The 26,260-nt window shown below is 37.9% G+C and overlaps 3 protein-coding genes across 3 annotated transcripts; 1 reads left to right on the plus strand and 2 right to left on the minus strand.

The window, feature by feature from the left end:
• The first annotated feature begins 215 nt into the window (after positions 1-215).
• On the plus strand, positions 216-9,931 carry LOC121792081 (regulatory-associated protein of TOR 1-like). Its single transcript, XM_042189878.1, has 23 exons — positions 216-947; positions 2,059-2,161; positions 2,967-3,049; positions 3,177-3,335; positions 3,436-3,552; positions 3,631-3,788; positions 4,235-4,389; positions 4,484-4,628; positions 4,726-4,804; positions 4,961-5,062; positions 5,280-5,363; positions 5,463-5,573; positions 5,760-6,113; positions 6,273-6,465; positions 6,571-7,179; positions 7,345-7,677; positions 7,751-7,874; positions 7,973-8,097; positions 8,186-8,331; positions 8,438-8,539; positions 8,714-8,799; positions 8,941-9,025; positions 9,152-9,931. The coding sequence occupies exons 1-23, from the start codon at positions 606-608 to the stop codon at positions 9,488-9,490; spliced, it is 4,134 nt and encodes a 1,377-aa protein (XP_042045812.1). The 5' UTR covers positions 216-605; the 3' UTR covers positions 9,491-9,931.
• Positions 9,932-11,499: 1,568 nt separating this feature from the next.
• Positions 11,500-15,228, minus strand: LOC121763521 (TOM1-like protein 6). Its single transcript, XM_042159554.1, has 9 exons — positions 14,930-15,228; positions 13,941-14,019; positions 13,758-13,856; positions 13,416-13,529; positions 13,180-13,337; positions 13,021-13,102; positions 12,854-12,939; positions 12,514-12,774; positions 11,500-12,440 (listed from the first exon to the last, which is right to left on the minus strand). The coding sequence occupies exons 1-9, from the start codon at positions 15,055-15,057 to the stop codon at positions 11,672-11,674; spliced, it is 1,776 nt and encodes a 591-aa protein (XP_042015488.1). The 5' UTR covers positions 15,058-15,228; the 3' UTR covers positions 11,500-11,671.
• Positions 15,229-20,178: 4,950 nt separating this feature from the next.
• Positions 20,179-20,949, minus strand: LOC121777466 (secreted RxLR effector protein 161-like). Its single transcript, XM_042174738.1, has one exon. The coding sequence runs from the start codon at positions 20,947-20,949 to the stop codon at positions 20,179-20,181; it is 771 nt and encodes a 256-aa protein (XP_042030672.1).
• Between the last annotated feature and the right edge of the window lie 5,311 nt (positions 20,950-26,260).

A 26,260-nucleotide genomic window follows, 5' to 3' on the forward strand; every position in this document is an offset into this window, starting at 1 on the left:
GTGGCTGGGCTATGGCTGGGCTATTGCTGGGCTATTCTTATTGTGGATGGCCTTAATACCTAAAAATGGTGAGCAATAAAAATAAATAAACAAACATGAATAGTTTTTCCTTTTACAAAACAAATTTCCAAATAAAAAGGAATTTCCAAATCAACTGTGAATTTATTTAATTTATTATTACTATAATCTCCAAAATGGCTTTTTGAAAACCCAAATTTACACTTTACATTTCTCTTCTCTCCTCTCTCCCCTCTTCTCTCTCTGTATATACATATATGTGTATCTAAGCCTCTATCGACTCTTCCACCGCCGTCACCGCCATCACTCGCGACTTGCCGCCTAGGGTTTTACAGAGCTGGATTCTCTCCCCTATCTCTCAGCGCCGCTCCTTCACCGCCTTCGTCGACTAATCGGAACCCGCTTCTTAACCTAAATCCCGCCCTCCACATCTTCTTCACTACTCCCCTTCACTGAAGATTGCCTTAAACCGTCTCGTTTCCCCACCAATCGGTTCAATTAGGGTTCGTGTTATGAGTTTCCCTCCGAAATCAGTTCGACTAGGGCAGGGCTGACGAGTAATTTGGAAATTTAGGGCACTTTATTTTATGGCATTGGGGGATTTGATGGCGGCATCGCGGTTTTCACAGTCTACCACGGCGGTTTCGAATCACTTGGAGGAGTTCACGGAGAATGGGAATCATGTCGAGGAGGATGGCGAAAGGAATGGATATAGTAGCAGTAGCATTGTGAATACTAATGATGCCAATGTCCGTGATTTAACGGAGACCGCGAGCAGCAGCTATGTGGAAATGACCACCACGACGAGCATGGCTTACTTGCCGCAGACGGTAGTGTTGTGCGAGCTTCGGCACGAGGGATTTGAGGACTGCGTGCCTGCAGGGCCGTCGGATAGTGGTTTAGTCTCTAAATGGCGGCCCCGGGATCGAGTAAGTTGTCGAATTATTCCTGCTGTGTATGTATTATGTGGTTATTCAGAAATTTAATTGTGAATGGTTACTTGCTGTCCACATTGCTAATTTTGAGCTATCAGTTCCCGAGCTCGGGGCATTAAATATGCTGTTATTGTAGTAATATTGGCGTTATGCGGGTATGATGTCATAATTATAACTTGTTAAATTTATGAACAATGTCGTGGAACGAGATGATTGTCGCTTAGACTGTTGCTTGTCAGTGTGCTTCAAGCCGTTTTCTCTGTGATGTTTTTTTTGTTCTTGTAGCGAGCATGATTGATCATCGGCCATATTATTAGCAAATCCTTCTGTTTAATAAATTCTTTTTGTTTTTTGTTTAAGAATTTTTTGACACAAAAACAAAACACGGTGCTCCAAATGAATATGCCAGTATTTTGTAAAGAGTTTTTTTTTGTTCTTTATCTTCCTGTCATTCATTTTGTAACATAATCATATTTAACTAGTATTACCTTTTGAAGCTTGTTGCACCCAATACATAACGAAAGACTTGTTAACTTAGGTATAATGGCCTCATTTTGTTGCTATCTTGATTCGTGATGCATATGAGATGATGGAAAGAGTGTATAATCTTGTCGTTCAAAGTTTGGTAATGGAATCATGATTGCAATGGAAAATATCCTCTCTTCCTTCTCTCTTTTCCTAAATTCTATGGTCCTCCATGCCTTTCTCTTTTTTATCTATCCATCTGCCATTCGCAACCCTGATAGTTTAACATTCCCCATAATTTATTCTTTAAAGTTATTTGCTGAACTGAAATGTATCTCTTTCTAAGGGCTTGGACATGAGAGTTTATTATTTTGATTAGGTCAAATGATTGTTCTTGTTTTCTGCCGGAAATGTTTCATAACCTGTTTGTTAATTTAAAAGCCTGTCTAAACTGTAAATAGAGCTTCAAGCCTTCTTCAGACAGTCAGTGGGTCTATGTCTCATGGTTTCTTGAAATTATATAACTTGTGTGTTTTCGTATTTGGATTCATCTGTTATATTTCATGTCACAGTATTAGTGTTGTAAAATTATTAACTGAACACACTTCATCTTACTGCGTTAACTTCACATTCGTTGCAGATGAAGACAGGATGTGTTGCCTTAGTTTTGTGTTTAAATATCAGCGTTGATCCACCTGATGTTATAAAGATATCCCCTTGTGCACGGATGGAATGTTGGATTGGTATAAACTTGTTCTGCTTTTTTCTTCTGAGTTTTGGTTAGCTTTATGCAAGACACTATGATTTATTTGTTTGCTTTTTCTTAATGGTATGCTATCTACTTCTTACTTATTCAAGTGTGATTTGTTCATCTTTAAACAAAAATGTCTTATACAAATACCACTCCTTGTCTGTCATTCTGATTTGTTGAGCACATGGTCACTGTTTTTGCATTTTTATGACATTTTTTTACCTCATCATTTAACTGCTTGCACACAATATTTATAGCATGTTACTTTGTGTATATAATCTTGTTCGTATCAGGACCTGTTGGCATATTCATTTAAAGTGGTGTTTATTACTGATGATAGTAATTTATTCTCTGCCTTGAAAATGTATTGTGTTAGTATGGTTTTGCTACCCACTGGAGTGAGTTGAGAATTTCAAATGGTTCAAGAGTAGTTGAGTGTCTCATGCACAGTTTTTCTTTCTCGTGTGGGGGTGGGGGCTTGCTACGAGAGAGTATTGATGAACCAGTTAATGCTGGGACTTTTTACTCCATAAAGTTCAGGCAATAACATATTAGTAAATGCTGGGACTTTTTACTCCATAAAGTTCAGGCAATAACATGCTGGGAATTTATATGTGGGTTAGTCTCAGTGCCTGGGTGATTTTGCATATTATTGAATAGCTGGCGGTGGACTGTCTATAAGGTTTAGCAAATGTTATTTTTCCCATAAGCTTTTGTATATAAGTGAGAACCAGATTAGTAATTTGATGAATGATGATAACGTATATGTTTGTTCATGTGTCTCTCACCCTTTGCAGATCCATTTTCAATGGCACCACAAAAAGCTCTTGAATCAATTGGAAGAGCCTTGAATCAACAATATGAAAGGTGGCAACCCAAGGTATGAAGCCATACCATTTCATATCATCATTATTCTTTCACGAACTTACTAATGGATAACTGCATTTACAACGGAGTTATTCTTTTTATCCATGCTAAACTGAACATATCATCGCACATATGGACAGGCTCGTTACAAGTATTCCTTGGACCCCACTGTTGATGAAGTAAAGAAATTGTGCACAACATGCCGCAAATATGCAAAGTCTGAAAGAGTTCTTTTCCACTACAATGGGCATGGAGTGCCTAAGCCAACTCCGAATGGTGAAATTTGGCTGTTTAATAAGGTCTTATTTTGAGTAAATTTTCTACATATCCCATCCTCGACACCCCCTTTCCTATTCCACTTTTCTCCAGTTCTCATTTCTCATATAATTTTTTTTATAGAGTTATACACAGTACATCCCCTTGCCAATAAGTGATTTGGATTCCTGGCTGAAGACACCTTCTATATATGTGTTTGACTGCTCTGCTGCTGGGCTCATTGTCAGTGCCTTCATTCAGGTAGTTTCCTCCTGATATTAGTATCATTTATTTCGATCTACATAGTAATTATTTAAAATGCAACTCAATTTGCAACAGCTCCAAGAGTATTCTAGTTCTTCTTCCGGGGCTTCCACGAGGGATTGCATTTTACTTGCTGCCTGTGAAGCTCATGAGACACTTCCACAAAGTGCTGAATTTCCTGCTGATGTATTTACTTCTTGCCTCACGACGCCTATTAAAATGGCTTTAAGATGGTGATCAACTGTCTCGACTCTTAATTGATTTTTGAAATTCTATTGATCGTATTGTAGAATCTACCTGTGATTTGTAGATGGTGAACAGATGATCTAGGTTTCATGAATTCTTGTCATTCTGTTTCTGTAATGCCCCAAGGGTGTCTGGCATGTATGATAATGCACAATCTGATAATCTCACCTAAATTTTGAAGAAAAGATCATTCTTGGTCCTTGAAAACTGATTCTTTGCAACATTATGAATTTTATAGCCATATATATATTCCTATTTTTCCTATATACACCCAGATTTCTCCTGTTTTCAGTGCATTTGTGATTGCTTCAATCAGAAAACATGATTTCTTAAGAAGGCCTCTTTTGCTTATATTATAATTTTCTGGTTATTTCTTATTTTTTTCTAGTTATATTTTAAAGAATTTGGATATTTTTATGCAACAATTCTTCAGGTTTTGCACTCGGTCGCTGCTGCACGAGTCCTTTGATTATTCTTTGATAGATAGAATTCCTGGCCGCCAAACAGACCGGAAGACCCTTCTTGGGGAATTGAACTGGATATTCACAGCTGTAACTGACACTATCGCCTGGAATGTACTTCCACATGGTAATAAAATAGAGAGAATTTCATGTGATCATTGTATACTCTAATTTGGAAAGCATGGTAATGGTAATTTTGAAATTGTGAACTTGAATTTCAGACTTGTTCCAGCGGTTGTTCAGGCAAGATCTCTTGGTTGCCAGCTTGTTTAGAAACTTTTTGCTAGCTGAAAGGATAATGCGATCTGCAAATTGTTCACCGATTTCATACCCAATGTTGCCACCTACACATCAGCATCATATGTGGTAACTTTAGTTTATTTTCTTCCCCACATAAACTTTACTTTTTCATGTAATGCTATTGATCTGTATGCTTATTTTATTTTATTCTTGTTCTCCTCAGGGATGCATGGGACATGGCTGCTGAAATCTGTCTTTCTCAGCTTCCAAGTTTAGTCGAGGACCCAAATGTAGAGTTCCAGGTATCTACGGAAATCTTTTTCCCACATTTGCCTCAGCAACATATTCTTTGTATAGGATGGATACTAGAAAATCAGCATACAAGCACATCTGACCGTTTTATGTTTTTAGTTAATTGAAATACAACCTGATTTGCTAATTTTTGTTTTCATTACCAGCCGAGCCCATTTTTCACTGAGCAGCTAACAGCTTTTGAAGTATGGCTTGATCATGGATCAGAACATAAAAAGCCTCCGGAGCAGTTACCCATTGTTCTTCAGGTCTGAATCACTTATAGTATACTTTTTTCTGTGAACTTTGTCTCCATTATTTTAGCTAGTTTTATTTTTTATGGTGATTACAAAACATTTAAAATTTCTCGACATCCATTTTCTTTTGAAGGAGAACCCATGCTCCTTAGTTAGTTTTATGTCGTCTCCTAGATATTTCCTGCTACTTACCGTACCCGCACCCCTCTTCCTTCTATTTGTCACTCAGGTCTTACTCAGTCAATGCCATAGGTTTCGGGCTCTGGTGCTCCTTGGTAGATTTCTGGATATGGGACCTTGGGCTGTCGAACTGGTACCTTTTATGGATCTGTTGTTTATCATCTTGTTAATGAGTTGATATTGGACTGTGTATTGACATATTTTTGTACTGTTGTACTTGTTCCCATTGCAGGCCTTATCTGTTGGAATATTTCCTTATGTTCTGAAGCTCTTACAAACTACCACTCCAGAGCTGCGACAAATTCTTGTGTTCATCTGGACAAAGATCCTAGCGCTGGATAAGGTGAATATTGAATATTTTCTCTATAATTGATTAGTTTCCTATTTTGAATTATTCATCATGATCTCTCATCAGTTTCCAGAAAGTGTCATTTTGTGGGAGACATCACCTTTTTGTATAGCTTTGGTTAGATCAAGAGGCGCTGTGAAATGACTACATAGCCAAACCTTGACATGCGTGTTCTTGCAGTCTTGTCAGGTTGATCTTGTGAAGGATGGAGGGCACGCTTACTTCATTAGGTTTCTTGATAGTGTTGAAGCCTATCCTGAGCAACGTGCGATGGCTGCATTTGTTTTGGCCGTCATTGTAGATGGTCATAGACGGGGTCAGGAGACCTGCATTGAAGCTGGTCTTATACATGTTTGCCTCAAGTACCTCCAGTGCTCATCTCCTAACGAGGCACAAACTGAACCATTGTTCCTTCAGTGGATATGCTTGTGCCTTGGGAAACTATGGGAGGATTTTTCAGAGGCTCAACTGTTAGGCCTGCAGGCTGATGCGTCTGCTACTCTTGCTCCTCTACTTTCTGAGCCCCAACCAGAGGTCTTACTCTTTTTATGAGTTTTATCTGTTGTTAGTTTCTGGTTGAAATCTAATAGTAACCAATAAACAGACAGCATGTGCGGATTTTGTGATTGTTTTCCTTAATCTCTGTACTTACAGTTGAGGTACATAACGTAATTTTAATGAGCTTTTGTAAAGGTCCGTGCGGCAGCTGTTTTTGCTCTAGGCACTGCCCTAGATATAGGATTTGACACATCAAGAGATGGTCATGGAGATGAAGATTGTGATGATGATGATGATGATAAAGTTAGAGCTGAAACCAGTATTATAAAAAACCTTTTGAATGTTGTTTCTGATGGAAGCCCATTGGTACGAGCTGAAGTTGCTGTGGGTATGTACTACATCTATTGTTCTTGCCCTCTATGCTTACTGTTGTTTCATGCTAGTATTCTACCCATTTCCTCTATTAAGTTATTATCTCCATACCTGTTTGCAGCTCTTTCACGGTTTGCCTTTGGCCACAACAAACACCTGAAGTCAGTTGCTGCTGCATATTGGAAACCCCAATCTGGTTCTGTGCTCACTTCCTTGCCATCTTTTGCACTCAAGGGTTCTAGTAGTGGCTATACCACTCCTACTCACTACATGCCTCATGGAAGTATAGTGCCTTCTCCAATCGCGCCATTATTACGAGTTGGAAATGACAGCCAGCCTGCTATTCGCGATGGGAGAGTATCCACAAGTAGCCCTCTTGCTACCTCTGGGATAATGCATGGGTCTCCTCTTTCTGATGATTCATCCCTGCATTCTGATTCTGGAGCACCAAATGACTCTGGCAGCAATGGGGTTCTTCACCATTCAAGGCGAAAACCACTTGATAATGCACTGTATTCACAATGTGTATTAGCTATGTGCAATCTGGCCAAGGATCCATCTCCACGTGTTGCATCCCTTGGAAGGCGTGTATTATCTGTTATTGGTATCGAACAAGTTGTTGCTAAATCTGTCAAGCCTGCTGGTGCAAGTGCTCGTCTAGGTGAATCAGCAGCAAGCTCCAGCCTGGCTGGACTAGCTCGTTCGTCATCTTGGTTTGAATTGAATGGAGGTAAGTCTGTATTTATTGGTTAATTCTTTCTAGAGCAGCAGCCTGTACCTTGTTTTGTTAAAAAAGAAGATGAACACTGCTACATGTTTGTTTTCTGAAATTTCATGTTTTTTCTCTGTGTATTTGGTTACTTTATATTCATTGTTGTAATTATTTTTCCTGTAGGAGCTCATTTGCCGCTGACTTTTAGAACTCCTCCTGTTAGTCCTCCTAGACCCAGCTACTTGACTAAAATGCGGAGAGTTTGCTCCTTGGAATTTAGACCACATCTGATGAATTCTCCAGATTCAGGGCTGGCAGATCCACTTTTAGCATCAGCGGGACCATCTGGTGCTTCAGAACGCAGTTTACTTCCTCAATCAATGATCTATAATTGGAGCTGCGGTCACTTTTCAAAGCCGCTTCTTACTGTAACGGATGATAGTGAAGACCTGATTACTAGAAGAGAAGAAAGTGAGAAATTGGCTCTCGATCATATAGTAAAATGCCAACGCTCATGTAAGCACTTAACAATAGTCTAGCCTTCTGATTCTGTATGTAATTGCTCTCTAAATGCTATATTTCTTGGCAGCTGTGAGTAAACTGCATAATCAAATTGCCAGTTGGGATACCAAGTTCGAGACAGGCACCAAAACTGCTTTGATGCAACCATTCTCACCTGTTGTGATTGCTTCAGATGAAAATGAAAGGATTAGGTGGGAAAATGTTGTTAAAATTAATTATCTCTATGGTGTGCAATGTGATTTATTATCGGTCTTATAATTAGCTAATTCCTTTATATGATATCCATTAGGGTATGGAATTATGAGGAAGCAACCCTGCTCAACAGTTTCAGTAACCATGATTACCCGGACAAAGGAGTGTCCAAGTTGTGTCTTGTAAATGAATTTGATGAGAACATGCTTCTAGTTGCATCAAGTAATTCTCTTACCTCAAGTAAAGGCCTCGATTCACAGATTTGCTGTTTTAGTAAATGCTGAACTCTACTCTGCTTATGTTAAAATAGATGATGGGAATATACGGATTTGGAAAGATTACTCATCAAAAGGACAACAAAAGTTAGTTACTGCTTTCGCTTCGATTCAGGGTCACAAACCTGGTGCCCATGGGGTGAACGCTGTTGTGGATTGGCAACAGCAGTCAGGATATCTTGTATGTCATTGAACTGCTTTGCTATGTGTGGTTGTATTTTACTTTTTTTTTTTAAGTCAAGATACACATTTTTATGTCAATGAAATCCTTTATTGTGCGTATCCAGTTTTCATCTGGTGATATTTCATCTATCATGGCTTGGGATCTGGACAAGGAGCAGCTTGTCAACACCATTTCCTTGCCACAAGATTCAAGCATCTCAGCGCTGGTGGGTTCAAATGCCAGAATTTGTTATTCATTTACTTTGAGTACTTGTTGACTCTCTATGTGTGACGTTCTCACTTAATCAACAGAGCCTTTTCCCATGTTCATTATTCATTTGTTGAATTAATGAATTTGCACTATGAGCTTGTAGATTAACCAAATTTCATCGAACGTGCAGGCTGTTTCTCAAGTTCATGGAGGTCAATTTGCTGCTGGTTTTGTGGATGGTTATGTCAGATTATATGATATTCGTACTCCCGAGATGTAAGATGTCTTTCATATGTTTGATTAACATACAAAGTTTCCCTACATCGTTTGTTATTTATTTCTCAAGCTATGGGCCCTGATCATTGCATATGTTTTTGGTCTCCATGTAACTCATTTTCTTTTGCCTAAATTGGTTAGGCTTGTTACTGAAACCCGGCCTCACACTCAACGAGTTGAAAGAGTTGTTGGTATTGGCTTCCAACCTGGTCTTGAACCAGCAAAGGTGACTGTTTTCTTCCCCCAATAAACCTATCCACTGATATACAACCTGTTGGTGTAGTTTTGTGCATGCATGCTATAAATCTGGAAGGCGCCCATTATCACTGTTTAGTTCTTTCTTCTTTTTCAGATTGTGAGTGCATCACAAGCAGGAAACATCCAATTCCTAGATATGAGAAGTGCTAAAAACACGTACCTTACAATCGATGCCCATAGGGGGTCACTTACAGCTTTAGCAGTCCACAGGCACGCCCCTCTCATTGCAAGTGGCTCGGCCAAGCAACTCATCAAGGTCTTCAATCTGGAGGGCGATCCATTAGGCACTATTCGGTACTATCCCACTTTCATGGCTCAGAAGATAGGATCGGTTAGCTGCCTGACCTTCCATCCCTATCAAGTATTACTTGCTGCGGGTGCTGCCGATGCTTGTGTTTCCATATATGCTGAAGAGATTTCCCCACCAAGATGAATTCATTCCTATCTCCGGACGGCCTGGCAATTTGGCAACAACTACATTACATGCCGGCATTTTGTATGAAGGCGCATCGCTCGGCTCGCTGTTGATGGTGTATAATATACATATATTAATTGAGCCTCCACTCATTTGGATCAACTCTTGCAAAAGGAAGAAGGATCGTCTGATTGATTGATTGATTCTATGGAGGCTTTGGCAAATAATCTTTGTTTTTAGGTCAAGAAAGGTGTAAATATGTCCATTGTTTTTTTTTTTAACTTTTATCTTCAATTTGCCCTTCTGTATTTCTTTAGTGTGCTTTTTTTTTCTTGTCATTTCGACTGCCTTCCATTTTCTCTTTCTTTTCATCAGTACTGATTAACTGCTGCAGCAACTTTGTTCAATTTGTATAGTTGAAATGGTTCCCGACTAATTATAGTGTAATTGTTGATCTGATGTATTGGTGTTTTTTCTCTTTAGATAATAATCACCACTTCGAGGTGAGTATTCACACACAAACAAATAAGTATACATATATGTGTCGTTTAATTGTCATGACTAATTATTACTCCCTCTGACCCCTTTCATTTTTCATGTATTTTAAAAAAATCATAATAAATAGTTAAAGTGGAGTAAAAGTAAAGTAAAAGAGAGAAAAATGTAGAAGTGTCTCTTCCATATTATTCTCTCTTAATTTACTTTCCATTCAATTTAACTATTTATTATGATTTTTACAAAACACATGCGAAAAACGAAAGGGGTCATCTTAACTGTGACGGAGGGAGGGAGTATATAATACTACTCCCTCCATCCCTCAAGAATATGCACTCTTTCCTTTTCAGTTCGTCCCACAAGAATATGCACTTTCTAATTTTGGAAAGTCTTTTCTCTCTAATTAGGTGAGACTCATTCTCCACTAACAATACTTTATTTACGTTTTCTCTCTACCTCTCTTACGTCATCAATTTTATATTAAAACCTGCGCCGACCCCAAAGTGCATATTCTTTGGAGACGGATGGAGTATAATTTAAGGTTCTATTGTGAAATTATTTTAGTTGGAGAGGGTGGCTATGATTATCACTAAGATATTTAATCTCGAGATATAATTTTATAAATCGAACATTCCCTTATTTTTTCTTATCAAGCTAAAATATTCCACTAAAGTAGTTTTCTTGGCGCTTAACTTTTGCAAAGATGATACTAATAATTTACGTGAATGACAATATTACACTACTTTCGTCAACAAAAAATAGACTAATTTTACTATTTTGAGTCATACACCAAAATTAGACCAATTCTAAATAGGGATATTGGTCCCTAAAACCATGAACTTTGTTCAATTTTGGTATTTCCCATGAATTTTGAAATTGGTATAAAAATCACAAACTTTACATTTTGTTTGTTATTTCCAATGGCAGCCCAAATAAGATATTTTAGGAAAAAATCTTACTATACGTGGGCAACCTTAAAATGTTTATGATATTTTAGGTTACTTTTTAAGTTCATGACAAGTAGGATAAAATGCTACGTAGAAAATCACGTTAACTTAGTAGTGCCAAGTAGGATAAAATATGCACGGAGTTAGTTGGTTATGGTGATTGACATGCCATGAAAAATAACAAACAAAATGTAAAATTTGTGATTATTGATACCAATTTCAAAGTTATGGGAAATACCAAAATTTGACCAAAGTTTATGGTTTTAGAGACCAAATATCCCTTCTAAATATGAGAAGTTTTAAACAAATAATAACCTACACATCATGGAACTCACAATCCACGAACACAGTTTCTATAACATTTTCCCTCTATTTCTTTACCAATTGTGCATTAAAACCCGTGTCATTCACAACATTATCAATTTTTTAGACGAAGATAGTACATCTTTGTGGTTGAATATAACATGTTGCCTTTTTTTTCACATCCAAATTTTTTGTAATCAACTAGGCAAGCAGACATAAATACATAGTGACTAGAAATCAATCGATCAATCCATAAATTCAATCACAAGAAGTAAGAAAAAATGACAAAAAAAACACCCTTTATTTTCTGAGAGAACAACTTATTTTAGGCGCCCAATTCCAACATTAGTTCAATAACCGTTATTCAAACGACCCTAATACTTACACCACTGTTTCCAAATATACCAAAAATTAAATAAATCCAACATGGCTGAGGAGAGCCTTTTTACATCGCTCACTTCCTCCCTCCAACCATATTTTGGCTTGTGGTGGGCCCTGGCAAGCTCGGCGTCGCATTGCTAGTCGGTCTGAATCTCCCGTCCCCGCTGCTGAACACATCAAGATCTTCAAACAATCTGTACGAAGGGATGAACGGCTTCTGCCCTGCCCCCGTCCTCGGAATAGAGTTGGCTGCCTGCACCTCTCCGTTGCTGGAAGACGAGGCAGGGCTGGGAGCTGAGTGCGTGTACGCGGGCCTTGACGTAGGTGTATGACTGCTGTAGTAACCCGGAGTTGAAGCCCACGGTGGAGGAGGGTATCTATATTGCGAATTTTGAGGCTGCGGCTGCGGCTGTGGTTGATATTGTGGCAGCGGCTGAGGCTGACGATACACAGGTGACGGTTGATATTGTTGGTAAGGCTGAAGCTGTGGTCGTTGTGGCGGCTGCTGCGGCTGAGGTTGAGCCCATGGGGCGACGTAATTGTTGTTGAAGGTGAGGCCGTTGCTAGCAGGATAAGCCTCCGAGGAAAATATAGTACTACCTGGGCCAGTCGAAGAAGGCATGTGGTTTGGAGAAGTGGTCTGCTCGCTCGAGCTGCCACCTGTCGACAGGACGATGCTCAGGAGCTCTGCGATGTTCTTATCATTTGTTTCCACTGATGTAGGCGCGTCGACGGGAACTAGCGCATTGCTCATAGCAGGGCTCGAGGGAGCTTCTTGTGATAGTGCGTCGCTTTTAGCCGTATTGGAGTTTTGAGAAACATCGCTCCGCGCTTTTGAGTGTCTGCAGTTCAAAATGTCCGATGAGTTTGAAAACTGCGGTATGCCATGTAAGAGCGAAAAAAAGTTAAGTGAACCTTCGAGCGAGCTGTGCAAAGTCATCTTCTTCATCGTCCTCTTCATCAATCACGGGTGCAGACGGTGTTCTGTTAGCTGCTGCAGGCGGCATGCTGACTTCAGATGATCGGAGGTTGGATTCGTGTTTCTCGGAAGTAGCGTGTGCGGGAGGAGTGGGTTGGGGTGGAAGAGGGGAACCCGAGGCTATTGCGTTGTGTTTCGCAAGCACACTCTGCAAGCTGTCGTTTAGTTCAAGACCCTTTACGAGAATCTCCTCGTCTCTGTACAAGGATTCACAGGAGTGTCAGACATAAACGTGATTAGAGTAGGAAATAAAATCTCGATTCAAGAAATGCTAACCCGGTTGTCCCCAGCAACTGCATCAGCTTTCTCTGATTAACGCGACATTGCTCAACGAGATCAACTATGATTTCATCTTTAACAGCCTGAAAGGGAAAGGAAATTATTCAGAACTATGATATCATAATTTCTAGCCGCAAAAGGGGTAGGATTGTCGATGAAGATACCGAGCAATCACTTGGATCAACGGCTTGCAACATATCCGTCAAGAGCTCAAGAACATCGCGCATTGAGTTCAGGCCGGATAAACTACAAGAGTAGAAATTTAAGAGAGTCGATTATCACGTTTCATGGACTCAACGACCAACAAAGTCCACAATTCGAACCTTAAAGTATCTTCAGCTGCCATTGCTTCATCAAGCCTCGTAGAAGAGCTACTTGGCATTCCATAACCTGGTGGAGGAGTCGACACTGCATGTGTAGCCGGTGGAGTATGTATTGGAGCAGCATCTGGCGGACGACGGGGAAAGTGTACACCAAACCGCTGCCATAAAAAGCGAAGCGTTTAATACATCTCTTCCTCCCTAGAGGTGGCAGTTATAAAAAAATTCGAAGTATGTACCCTCAGATCTTCGTAAGCCATAGAGTACTGAGGATATCTTGCTCCCAACCCACTAAATGCCTCGTTCCACGAGGCAATCAGGGTTAGAACTTTATCTCTTACGTGCATATCAGTCTGAAAGCATTTCAAAGTAAACCTATAAGACCGAGTTTACACGAAAGTAGAAATCTAGAAATCATATCAACGCTTTTGAACTACACTAAGATTTTAGCAGAGAGTATTGTGAATCATTCAAGAAAAGATAAGTGCTGAAATCCGAAGAAAGCAACAAACAACTCATTCGATGTGAACTTGATCCTACAATGATTCGAGCAGGCACAAAATTCAAATAGAAACACTCGCCTTTTTCTTTACAATCTTGACCATCTCTGGAAGTATATTCTTTTCCGCAATCTGAAAATGCACAAAATCTCCACAGTTCTTGACAATCGTTTCCAGAAGCTACAAGGAAGCAAACGCCAATCAATCTAGCCTCAAACAAACACTACGACCATGTTTTTTCAGAACCGAAACGTGATGGAATACCGTTAAAGCCAGCAATTGAACCTTCGGGTTCTTGTGCTGCAACCGTTTCTTCACAGCTTTTACAACATCTTTAGCAAGCCTATACAGTGAGCCAGAACAAAATTCCACCATAAATACAAAAATTCAAATACATATATCCTATAACAAGAGAGAGAGAGAGACTATACATACAGATACATAATCCCTCAAACACAACAAATCCCCCATCAACAACCCTCAATTTCTTGCTGTGGATTGAATTATACAATATTTTTAATCAAATCACCACCCAAGAAAGTATCATTAGCCAATTATGTACCTATTTTAACTTGAATCAAGAATCTTCAATAATACATCAATACCAATTCCAATTCCCAAACAAAACAGAATCTCAACCCAAAAATATAACAATTGAACACAAAAACAGTAATAACATGTTCACAAAAACAGTAATTAGCATGTTCAAAGAAATAAAAAAGAAACCATTCACAAACAAAAACCCACAAAAATTCACAACAACCCTCAATTTCTTGCTGTGGATTGAATCATACAATATTTTAAAATTATATCACCACACAAGAAAGTACCAACAGGCAATTATCTAACAAAACTTGAATCAAGAATCTTGATTAATACATCAAATAACCATTCCAATTCCAAAGAAAAGAACAAACCAGACTCTCAACCAAAAAATACAGCAATTAAACACACACACACACACACACAAAAGTAACCAACATGTTCACAAAAACAAAAAAAAACCCACAAAAATTCAATCTTTTCTCCACCAAACCAGATAACCCAACACAAGATACAGAGTAGCAATTGAACACACACCCAAAAAAAAACAGTAATCAACATGTTCACAAAAACAAAAACCCACAAAAATTCAATCTTTTCTCCACCAAACAAGATAACCCAACACAAGATAACAGTAAAGAAGTCAACTTTGCATGAGAAAACAAAAAACAAAATAGTAAAAGAATTGACATGTTAAAGCAAAAACATACATCTGATTGGAATTAACAACATCACAAATTTCCATATTTAGAGTCCAATCGGGGCCGATCAAGAATTCGCTGGTGGCTTTGTCGACTCTCACAGTGGCCGAAGAAGACGAAGTGATTGATGACATCATCGTTTATCGCCTCAATTTTGGGAAGAATAATCGGAAAGAAAACCCAGGAACGTTTGTGGGTGAGTTTGACTATTGTGCTTCTGCAAATTCGTAAAGGAATTTTCGCTTTTTCCTTGCCCTTTTTTTATTAATAATTAATTTGACATTGGAAATTTGTTTCCATCTCTATTCTATACAGTTGTGCAGAAGCGTTGCTGCCACGCGATCTTGTGTTGCACTCGCCGCCAAACAGACCCTCCATACTCTCTCTCTCTCTCAACAACACTCCTTAATTAATTTGACATTGGAAATCTTGTTAACTGGTTTTATCATATAAAAAATATTATCTGTGAAGTTATGGTATTCAGTTATTTTATATGGTAACAGTAATTATGACTCGAGATAATATATTTTAATTATGAGTATTAATTCGACAATATTTAACAAAATTAGGTCAAGGCTATTTTGAGTGGTCTTTGGTTTTCAAAATCAACCATGCGTAATTGATTGTATAATATTTCAATTACCTTATTATGATAATCCCAATAACAAGATTATTGAATCGTTTCAATTTGTTTCAAGTTCAAATACTCCTAAATAATATTTGATTTTTTTTAATTTTGTTTCACCAAGTAGTTAAAATAGTTGATTACCCCCTCAGTCCGCGATTTATAGTCCGATCGTGACTCGGCACGAGTTTTAAAAAATTATTTGAGTTTGTGAAGAAATGGAGAAATTAGTTATTGGGGTATGTGACCCTATTTTATACTCCATATGATTTATAAAAGTTATATTCCATTAAATATACTTAAATATATTAGAATTCTAAATTTTTTTAAAAAAAGAATACCTAGTAAAATTGAGAATCACAATCCTAGAATTTTTTTTAACTTTCTTTATTTTTAAGATTCTTCTCAATTTAATTAAAAATCAAAACAAAGATTGGATTTTAAAAATGAAGGAATCAGAGGACCATAGGGTTAAATGGAAGTAGGGATGTCAATGTAGCCCGCAACCCGTGGGCTGACCCGAATAACCCGCCAAATTTATAGGGTTAGGGTTGAAAATTTCTAGCCCGATAAAATTACAACCCGATTAGCCCGCACCCGATTAACCCGCAACCCGTTAGGGTCAGACCCGAAAACCCGATGGGCTGGCCCGAAAACCCGATAAAATTTCTATTGTTCTATTTGTTTGACTCCGAATTGGACAATTTCATTGATTATTTTTATAATATATATAACTAAAAAATAACATTCAATTTTATATTAAACATATAAATTATATATTAAATTTTTATTAATATAATAATAATAAATAAATAAATTAGAAACTTATAATTCATTAATAAATATTTAAATTTATAAACATGTTTTAAAACATGCTTTAAAATATTTAAATTTATGTTTTATTTTACACAAATCTCAAATATTAGTATTTGATCATGTTTGTGTTTGAGTTTAAGTATAAATCTCAAATTCATCATAACTAAATATTTATATTTTATAAATATAACTAATTTTCGTCATTATTTATTGGATTAATCGCATGTTAATTTTATCGGTAGCAACCCGATTAACCCGCTGGGCCAGCCCGAAACCCGAGCGTTTAGGGTTAGGGTTGAACTTTTATAACCCGAAAAAATCTCAACCCGATTAGCCCGCATCCGATTGACCCGCAACCCGAGTAGGGTTGGCCCGAAACCCGGTGGGCCGACCCGATTGACATCCCTAAATGGAAGTAACCCACTAATTAATAAAGTTTTTTTTCGCTATCTTTTAAATTGGTTTTTAAATACAAAAACTTTAATATTTTTGAATTTCTCACAAATTTAAATTTGATGGTGAAATTCAAATTTGATTATTAACTTTTAGGAACAAAATGAGGCCAATTTGTTTAACAAACTCATTGCGTCATCTATTTCGATGTCACATTGTAAGTTCTCAGGGTCAAGTCAATTTAAATTTTACATAGTAATTCATTAGACTTTATATATTTAGATACCAATATAAAAGTTAGGATAAAAGATGAAATTTAGTAGTAATAATTTATGGAACCCATATTCATAAAACCACTCGTAGGAATGAAAAGGCTCTCAATTTTTTTGTAGAAATGAATTATATTTTTATGAATTAGAGTAGATGTATATATATGAAATATTGGATAATTTTGGGTAAAATTGCATGGCTTGGGTGCAAAGTGATTAAACGAATGAGTCTATAATAGTAGATGAATACATACATATGGTATGAGACAAATATGTGTCATCTTGTGTGGTTTTTGAATTTGGATTATGCTGTTTTACGAAACTTCTTGTCAAATGAGGGGAGAGGTTCAATGAAAAAGTATAATATGTAAAATTTAATCAAGAAAAATGGATTCTAGTGAATGTCCACTATATCAATTACTATCAGATTTTTAAAGTTCTAGTTACGAAAGAAATTATCAATATTAAGAAAAAAATTCATAAAATTTAAAATTATGAGTCTCGTTGTGTTATCAATTCTAACTAACATTAATGATGTAGCCATGGTAGAGGATAAATCCAAGTTTCCTCAAGTTATTTGCTCCCATAATCAATTAATAAAATAAGTAGATAGAACATTGTTAATCAATATTAATCATTTTCTTTAAGATTTTTGTAATAAAACAAATAGATGAAAAGTTATTTACTTAAGTTCATTAGCTTTCATTTGCTTTTCTTTTAGTAATTAGATTTTTCCATTTAGTTGCATTTTACTTCGCCTATAAAATGGCCATCTTTCACCATTAATTATATTTTGAATTTTATTCTAAAGAGTTATGTATTGAATTTTATTCAACTTTTAGAAAGAATAATCATAATCATTTGTGGCGTCATTTAAGTAATCCATGTTATTGAATTCGTTGACCAATCAACGTATCTGATCACCAATTGTATCATGTCGTCTGCAACATTTCTTGGCTCATTTCCCTTCATTCATTAATTTATCATATCATTTCCTTTGATGACAGTAAATTAAGCAAATCTTTTATTGAACTAGAGATTTCACAACTTTGAACTGAATGAATCTAAGCAACTATAAAAACTACTCCTAACTAACTTTCCAACGGAGTATATATGTACATTATTAAGTTCATGCGCTAAACAAGAAACGGTTAGACCTATCTCCTAACAAACTTTCCAACGGCTAGATAACCATTTTGATGGTTATTTTGGACCAAACATAAAAGGTACCAAAACAATATGTTAGGGACTAAAATGTTACAAACTTACCAAAATTGGACTTTGGTATAATTAATATTCGATGACTTTGATTTGTTTACCTTCTACAATTTAGAGTTTCCTTTCAGTTTATGTATTCCTATATTTTTTTTGTTTTTCTTGTATACATAAAGGTGATTTGAACGCAATCCATGTTTGATCAATAATCATATTATGAGTTTTGCTCTCTCGAATATTCCTTAATTGGTTGAGAAACTTATGAAGAGAATAATCATACTCGTTTTTGGCATCATTATATCTGTCCACGTTCCTAAATTCGTTCAAGTTTGGTTAACATTCGTCCCATCTATCCGATCACCTATCTAGCTAGTTCCACAAGTCTTCTGCAGGATGACTCCATCGTCGAGGATCATATCAATTAATTATCTAAAAATCTGCAAAATTCAAGTCGAAAACTATAAACGAATTGAGTAATTCATGTAAGTTTAGTTGAGGTTTGAGAAAACAAAACTATTACTACATGTCGACCATTTTTCATATTGTGTTTGCTCTTTAATTAGCAACTATCAATTAGCCGTTTTAAATATTCAGCTATTAGTTAAATATATTGATTTGAATGGAACATTTCCAAATTAGTATTCAATTAATTAATCATAATATATTTCCTACAAATTAACAAGCCATTAATTGACAAAATTAATTAAGTAGCCGTGAAATGAATATTTCATTCCTATAATAATTAAGGAAAATGGATATATTATACTCCATTCATCCGTCCCATAAAAATATGTGCACTTTAACTATCATTCTTGTAGGGATCAGACGAATTCCGGATTCACTATTTACCGAGACCTCTTTGGTCTTGTTACAAGATGGCTCAGTCAAACCATCAACCAAGCGACTGATATGTACAAAAGATCTAGCTATTACAGTCAAGATACACAATAGCTATTACAGACTAAGTCCTTGTGCTTAATCAATTCAAGACAAGCATCAATAACCCTGCACACTCAACAAAACCTTGTTAGTATCACAAGGTAATAGATCCAAACGGATCTGGTACAATAAAGGCAGAATACCGAACGAAATCACAAAGAAAACAACAATCAACGGCTCAGCCACCCGCCGATGATACAAGCCTATTCTCCAGAACACAGATCCAAAGGAGCACAGCTGAATCTGCCGGTGATTGACCTCACACTCCAGATTCCAGGCCTAACCGACTCCTACACTTCAGATCTACACCGTTCGAGAACAACCTCGCACAGAAACACTCCAAACAGAAACCCTAGTTCCCACCCAACTCCAGCAACCGAAATAGTTGCTTCCTCTATTACTGTAGCAAGATCTGAAGCACTTTCAACCGTGCAAGATCACACAGAATCACCAGAGAATCGTCGGAGAAGAAGGGAAGAAGAAGAAGAGTCAAAGAACTCTGAGAGAGAGAGAGAGAGATGTCCGAAGAGAGAGAGTGAGAGTATTGAATGAGATAGAGAATCAGGAGACTCACACACATAACAAGCACACCCTACAATCCGACGGCTGAGAGCCATGATCCGAGTGGGAGAACACGTGGCTGAATCTGGAGTGGAAGTCATGAGTCTTGGGCCAGACCCATATCAGTAATGCATGGGCCAGTAACTAAAACCAGCCCAAATGAGAGTCCACCAAATATTCAACATGCTCCACCTTGGACTTCATTATGGGAAACCAGCTTGCACCACACGGCTAAGGTGTAAATTCATCACAGCCTACATGGTAGCCCCCTCAGCCCCAAAGAACAAAGTTCACTAGCATTTTTGGGAACCACCAAGTTGCCTCTAGACACCAGAGGGTTGAAAACCCATTAGTCTAAGAGGACTTGTTGCCTCAAGTCACCCATCACCCTTACCACAGTGGATTAGGTAACTGAGGTCTTTTTTCCCCGGGACATGCACTTATCCAAAATCAAAATGCAAAAACTTAATGCAGAAAATTAGTTTTTCAAGAGGTAAGCATTTAGTACCCATATCAGCTGGGTTCTTATCTGTGTGTACTTTAGAAAGAAAAACTTCACATTTTTCTACAATATCCCTAATGTAATGAAATCTTACATCAATATGCTTAGTTCTATCATGGAAAACAGGATTCTTGCACAGTTGAATAGCAGATTGAGAGTCAGAGAATACCACAGGAGGAGTTTTCACAAAGTTAAGTTCAGAAAGTACTCCCTTTAGCCACACAGCTTCTTTCATAGCTTCAGTGATAGCAATGTACTCAGACTCAGTAGTAGACAAGGCAACAATATGTTGCAGTTGTGACTTCCAACTAATGCAGGACCTACACACAGTAAAAACATAGGAAGTGGTGGACTTCCTCTTATCCCTGTCATTAGCATAGTTAGAATCAACATATCCAGCAAGTTTAACACCTTCTTCACACTTAGAATAGCATAAACCATACTTTGCAGTATGCTTCAAGTATCTCAACAACCACTTCAAAGCTTCCCAATGCACAGGACCAGGATTAGACATATATCTACTCAAGCATGAAACAGCATAAGCAATATCAGGTCTAGTACTGACCATTAAGTACATAACAGATCCAATAGCATTAGCATAGGGAACTTTCTTCATGGAATTGATTTCAAGATCAGTTTGAGGGCAAAGGTCTTTACTCAACACAAAATGAGCAGCTAAGGGCACTGAAGCAGGCTTAGCATCATACATGTTAAATTTTTTCAGAATTTTGTACACATAGGGTTCTTAATGCAAAACAAGAGTATAATTCTTTCTATCCCTGAAAATATTAATTCCCAGAATTTTCTGAGCATCCCCTAAGTCTTTCATGTCAAAATTCTTGCTCAAAGCAGCTTGCACAGCACTTATGGTGTTCAAACAAGGACCCATGATCAGCATGTCATCAACATACAACAATAGAAACACAGGAACAGTACCAAGGTTCTTCACATACAAGCAAGCATCAAAAGTGCTTCTCACAAAGCCCAAATTGTGCATACAAGTATTAAACTTAATGTTCCACTGCCTAGGAGACTGCTTTAGACCATATAGAGCCTTTTTCAGCAAACACACATGATTAGGAAACTTTGGATCTACAAAACCTTCAGGCTGTCTCATGTATATGGGTTTATCAAGATCACCATGCAAGAAGGCAGTTTTAACATCCGTTTGCTTTAATTCCCAATCAAAATGAGCACACAATGCAAGCATTAACCTCACAGTAGTAAACTTAACAACAGGAGCAAATATTTCAGTATAATCTACCCCCTCTTGTTGAGTAAATCCTTTAGCCACCAATCTGGCCTTATACCTCAGCCCCTCCACCTCATTCTTTAGCTTATACAACCATCTACAGTCAACAACAGAGGCACCAAGAGGCAGGGGTACAAGGATCCAGGTCATATTAACTTTCAGAGAATTCATCTCTTCAATCATAGCATCATGCCACTTAGCCCAGAATTTAGATTTTGTAGCCTGCTTAAAGGTTTGAGGCTCATCCCCATCAGATTCATGCACATTGAAAGCCAAGTTTATGAGAGCAATTAGCCCTACATATCTAGCAGGTTTATTCACATTCACCCTTCTGGATCTATCCCTAGCAAGCACATAGTCATTCAAATTTGGTGCATCAATGACATTTTGAACTCCAGGAGGACTGTTTAACACATTCTGAGCAGGCACAGGAGCATTACTCCTAATAGGACTAGCATGCACATTGTCATAACGTAAAGCCACATTGTTAACATTATCCTCAGGTAGATTTCCCTCATTAGGTGTGTCACTAGGACTATAGGCTGGCACTGAGTTCCAAAAAGGTTGCTCCACCTCACTTGAAGCATCCACTGGATGCTCCACATCAGTGGGTAAAATTGTGGACTCCTCCTCACTTGGAGGGTCACTGTCCACACTCTCTAGAGCTGAAGGATCAGTCAACCTCAGACAAGGAAAGTCATGCTCATTGAACACAACATCCCTGCTGATAATGACCTTAAATCCAGGCTCATCTCTCAGCCAGATCCTATACCCTTTAACACCCTCAGGATAACCCAAGAGAACACCTTTTCTAGACCTAGGTTCAAGTTTGTCAGACTTGGTATGCACAAAAGCAGAGCAGCCAAACACTCTTAGGTGAGAAAGGTTCAAAGGTTTTCCATAAAACACATATTCAGGGCACTGCCCCAATAAAGGCACAGAGGGAGACCTATTTACCAGATAAGTAGCAGTCAACAAAGCTTCACCCCAAAATTTTTTTGACAAACCAGATTTAGAAAGCATGCATCTAACCTTTTCAAGTAAAGTCCTATTCATTCTTTCAGCTACTCCATTTTGTTGAGGAGTATAAGGAACAGTTTTATGCCTTTTAATACCATGCCCAGCACATAAGTCATCAAATTGGTTATTACAAAATTCAAGACCATTATCAGTTCTGATTCCTTTGATTTTCTTTCCAGTTTGGTTTTCAATCAAGGTTTTCCAAGTAGTAAATTTTCCAAACACATCAGATTTATGTTTCATCAGAAAACACCACACTTTCCTTGAAAAATCATCAATCACAGAGAGAAAGTAGACAGAACCAGAGTGAGATGACACAGGAGCAGGTCCCCAAACATCCATATGCAAATATTCAAGCACATTCTTACTCACATTAGCAGGGACAGGTGTAGGAAAAGATACTCTATGTTGTTTACCAAGCACACAAGTATCACAGAAAGGTAATTCACCACAGACATCAGAATCAGATAGAATGTCATGTTTTTTCAGAATATTCATACCCTTCTCACTCATGTGGCCTAGCCTATTATGCCATAGCAAAATTTTGTCAGACTTTACAACATTAGCAGATGCTTTTTCACAAGTAAGAGGCACAGCATTGCAGACATACAAACCACACCTTTTTTGAGCTTTAAATAAGCACATAGAACCTTTACAGATTTTCATACAGCCACCCCCCTACTTCCCACTCAGACCAGAACCTTCAAGAGCATTACATGACATCAAGTTATAACACATATCTGGAACATATCTAACACCCTTCAAATTAAGCACATAGCCATTACTAAATTTTAAACACACTGTGCCAATACCAAGAATTTCACATTTCTTGTCATCAGCCATTGACACATAAGTGCTAGAAACAGGCTTCATGTCAGAAAACACCTGCTTGAAGGGACTTACATGGAAAGTGCAACCAGAATCACATAACCAGTCATTTAAAGTATAAGGACACATAGGGGAAGCATTGATATTCAACAAATCATGCACCATAAACACAGATTCATTGTCAGTTGTTTCATACTTAACCATACTGGCAATGTTTTCAATCTGAGAGCTGTTATTATTATGGTGAGGAGGCTTATTCTTCTTAGGCTTGGTACATTCCTTTTTATAATGTCCAGTTTCTCCACAATTGTAACATTTTCTGAAGGATTTAGGGTCCCTACTACTGGATCTGGACCTAAATTTCTTCCTTGAGTTGGATCTGTTATTAGAACCACCATTTGATTCATATCCCCCTCTTGAATTAGACCTACCCCTAACATTAAACACTTTATTGGCAGTAGATTTGTCAGAACCCCTTTCCCTCAGATCAAGTTCCTTAGATTTAAGGGAGCTAATTATTAAATCAAGAGGAGCAGAGTCTCTGCCATATTTAATGGCAGCCTTTACATCACTATAGGAATCAGGTATGGCATTCATTAGGGCAATACTTGTATATTCATCAATTGTTTTATCACCTGATCTCTTAATGTCTTGCACAAGTTTCTTAAATCTATCCACATTATCATCTATATCCTTAGACAAATCAAGTTTGAATTTAAACAGCTTTTCAAGCAAATACATTCTTGAGGACATAGAAGTTTCTGTAAACAGAGTATCAAGGAGTTTCCACATTTCAGAGGCAGATTCAACATGATCAACTTTCCTAATCACAGAGTCAGATAAATTGAGAATAATAGTGGCTCTAGCCAACTCATTCATTTCATCTTGCTTTTCAGGAGAAACATCATCAGACAAAGTACCATCAACAGACTTGAAAACCTTTTGCTGAATCAAAATACACTTCAATTTTTGTTTCCAAATCATAAAGTCATTTTTTCCATTAAAAGGAACCAAACCAATGGGCTGAGACATTTTGGACATCAATTCAGCCAAAACACAGTGAGCAAGGTAAGAACACACAACTCTGCACACAATAGGGAAAAGAGACATGCAGGCTAGGGCCTAACACAGATTTTCACAGAAGGAGCACAAAAGAACACGAAGTCAAGTACCCAGAGGGCAGTAACAGCTATCTGAACAGAAAATTTTCTCAAGAACAAAAAGAAATACACCATACACACAGGTCAAGCCCAAATCCCTGACTGTCACGAGCAGCACTGGCTAAGGCTATCCCAGATCGCAAGCACTCACTCTTGGAGGGCGCAGGGGGTCACTTAGGCAGTATATGTGCTTGGTGGCCAGGTAATAAGGGGTCAGAGAGACAGATAAAACAACAATCAAACACGGAAGCAGGTAAACACAGAGAAAACAACACAGATAAGCCTAAAACCTTGCCAAGGTTTACTACCAGCAGCAAAAGCCCAAACCTAGGGTGGCTTTAAACAGGAAAAACAAGAAAACAGAGAGAGTCACAGCCAATTTACCAGAGACTCGGCGTGCCGGAATCGTCCCCGATCAGACGAATTCCGGATTCACTATTTACCGAGACCTCTTTGGTCTTGTTACAAGATGGCTCAGTCAAACCATCAACCAAGCGACTGATATGTACAAAAGATCTAGCTATTACAGTCAAGATACACAATAGCTATTACAGACTAAGTCCTTGTGCTTAATCAATTCAAGACAAGCATCAATAACCCTGCACACTCAACAAAACCTTGTTAGTATCACAAGGTAATAGATCCAAACGGATCTGGTACAATAAAGGCAGAATACCGAACGAAATCACAAAGAAAACAACAATCAACGGCTCAGCCACCCGCCGATGATACAAGCCTATTCTCCAGAACACAGATCCAAAGGAGCACAGCTGAATCTGCCGGTGATTGACCTCACACTCCAGATTCCAGGCCTAACCGACTCCTACACTTCAGATCTACACCGTTCGAGAACAACCTCGCACAGAAACACTCCAAACAGAAACCCTAGTTCCCACCCAACTCCAGCAACCGAAATAGTTGCTTCCTCTATTACTGTAGCAAGATCTGAAGCACTTTCAACCGTGCAAGATCACACAGAATCACCAGAGAATCGTCGGAGAAGAAGGGAAGAAGAAGAAGAGTCAAAGAACTCTGAGAGAGAGAGAGAGAGATGTCCGAAGAGAGAGAGTGAGAGTATTGAATGAGATAGAGAATCAGGAGACTCACACACATAACAAGCACACCCTACAATCCGACGGCTGAGAGCCATGATCCGAGTGGGAGAACACGTGGCTGAATCTGGAGTGGAAGTCATGAGTCTTGGGCCAGGCCCATATCAGCAATGCATGGGCCAGTAACTAAAACCAGCCCAAATGAGAGTCCACCAAATATTCAACAATTCTCCTCATCTCATTTACTTTATCATACCATTCTCATCTATCTCTATTACTTTACCCACTTTTTCTTAATTTCTGTGCCACACCCTATACCCATTTTTTTATGGGATGGAAGGTATATATATATGTATGGTTTTTATTTATTAGCAATTGACATTAATTCGGCACTTGACTAACAAAGAAGCACTTCATTTTATTTTGATCAAATACATTACCGATTGTGCAATCCATGAAATTGGCCGTTCATATGAATAAATGATTGTGATTTTCATTCAATTGGTCATTGACTTTTAAATACTCTAATCATATAATTTGATCCACTTATAGTTATAACGATTGAGAAATAATGTATCCCTCCGCTCCAATATAAGCAAGACGTTTTATTTGTACACGTATTTTAAGAAAATAATACTCTCTTTCTCCCATAAAAATATGTGCACTTTCCATTTTCGTCCGTCCCACGAAAATATGTGCATTCCATAT

This window comes from Salvia splendens, chromosome 2 (assembly GCF_004379255.2).
Source record: "Salvia splendens isolate huo1 chromosome 2, SspV2, whole genome shotgun sequence".
Lineage (NCBI taxonomy): Eukaryota > Viridiplantae > Streptophyta > Magnoliopsida > Lamiales > Lamiaceae > Salvia > Salvia splendens.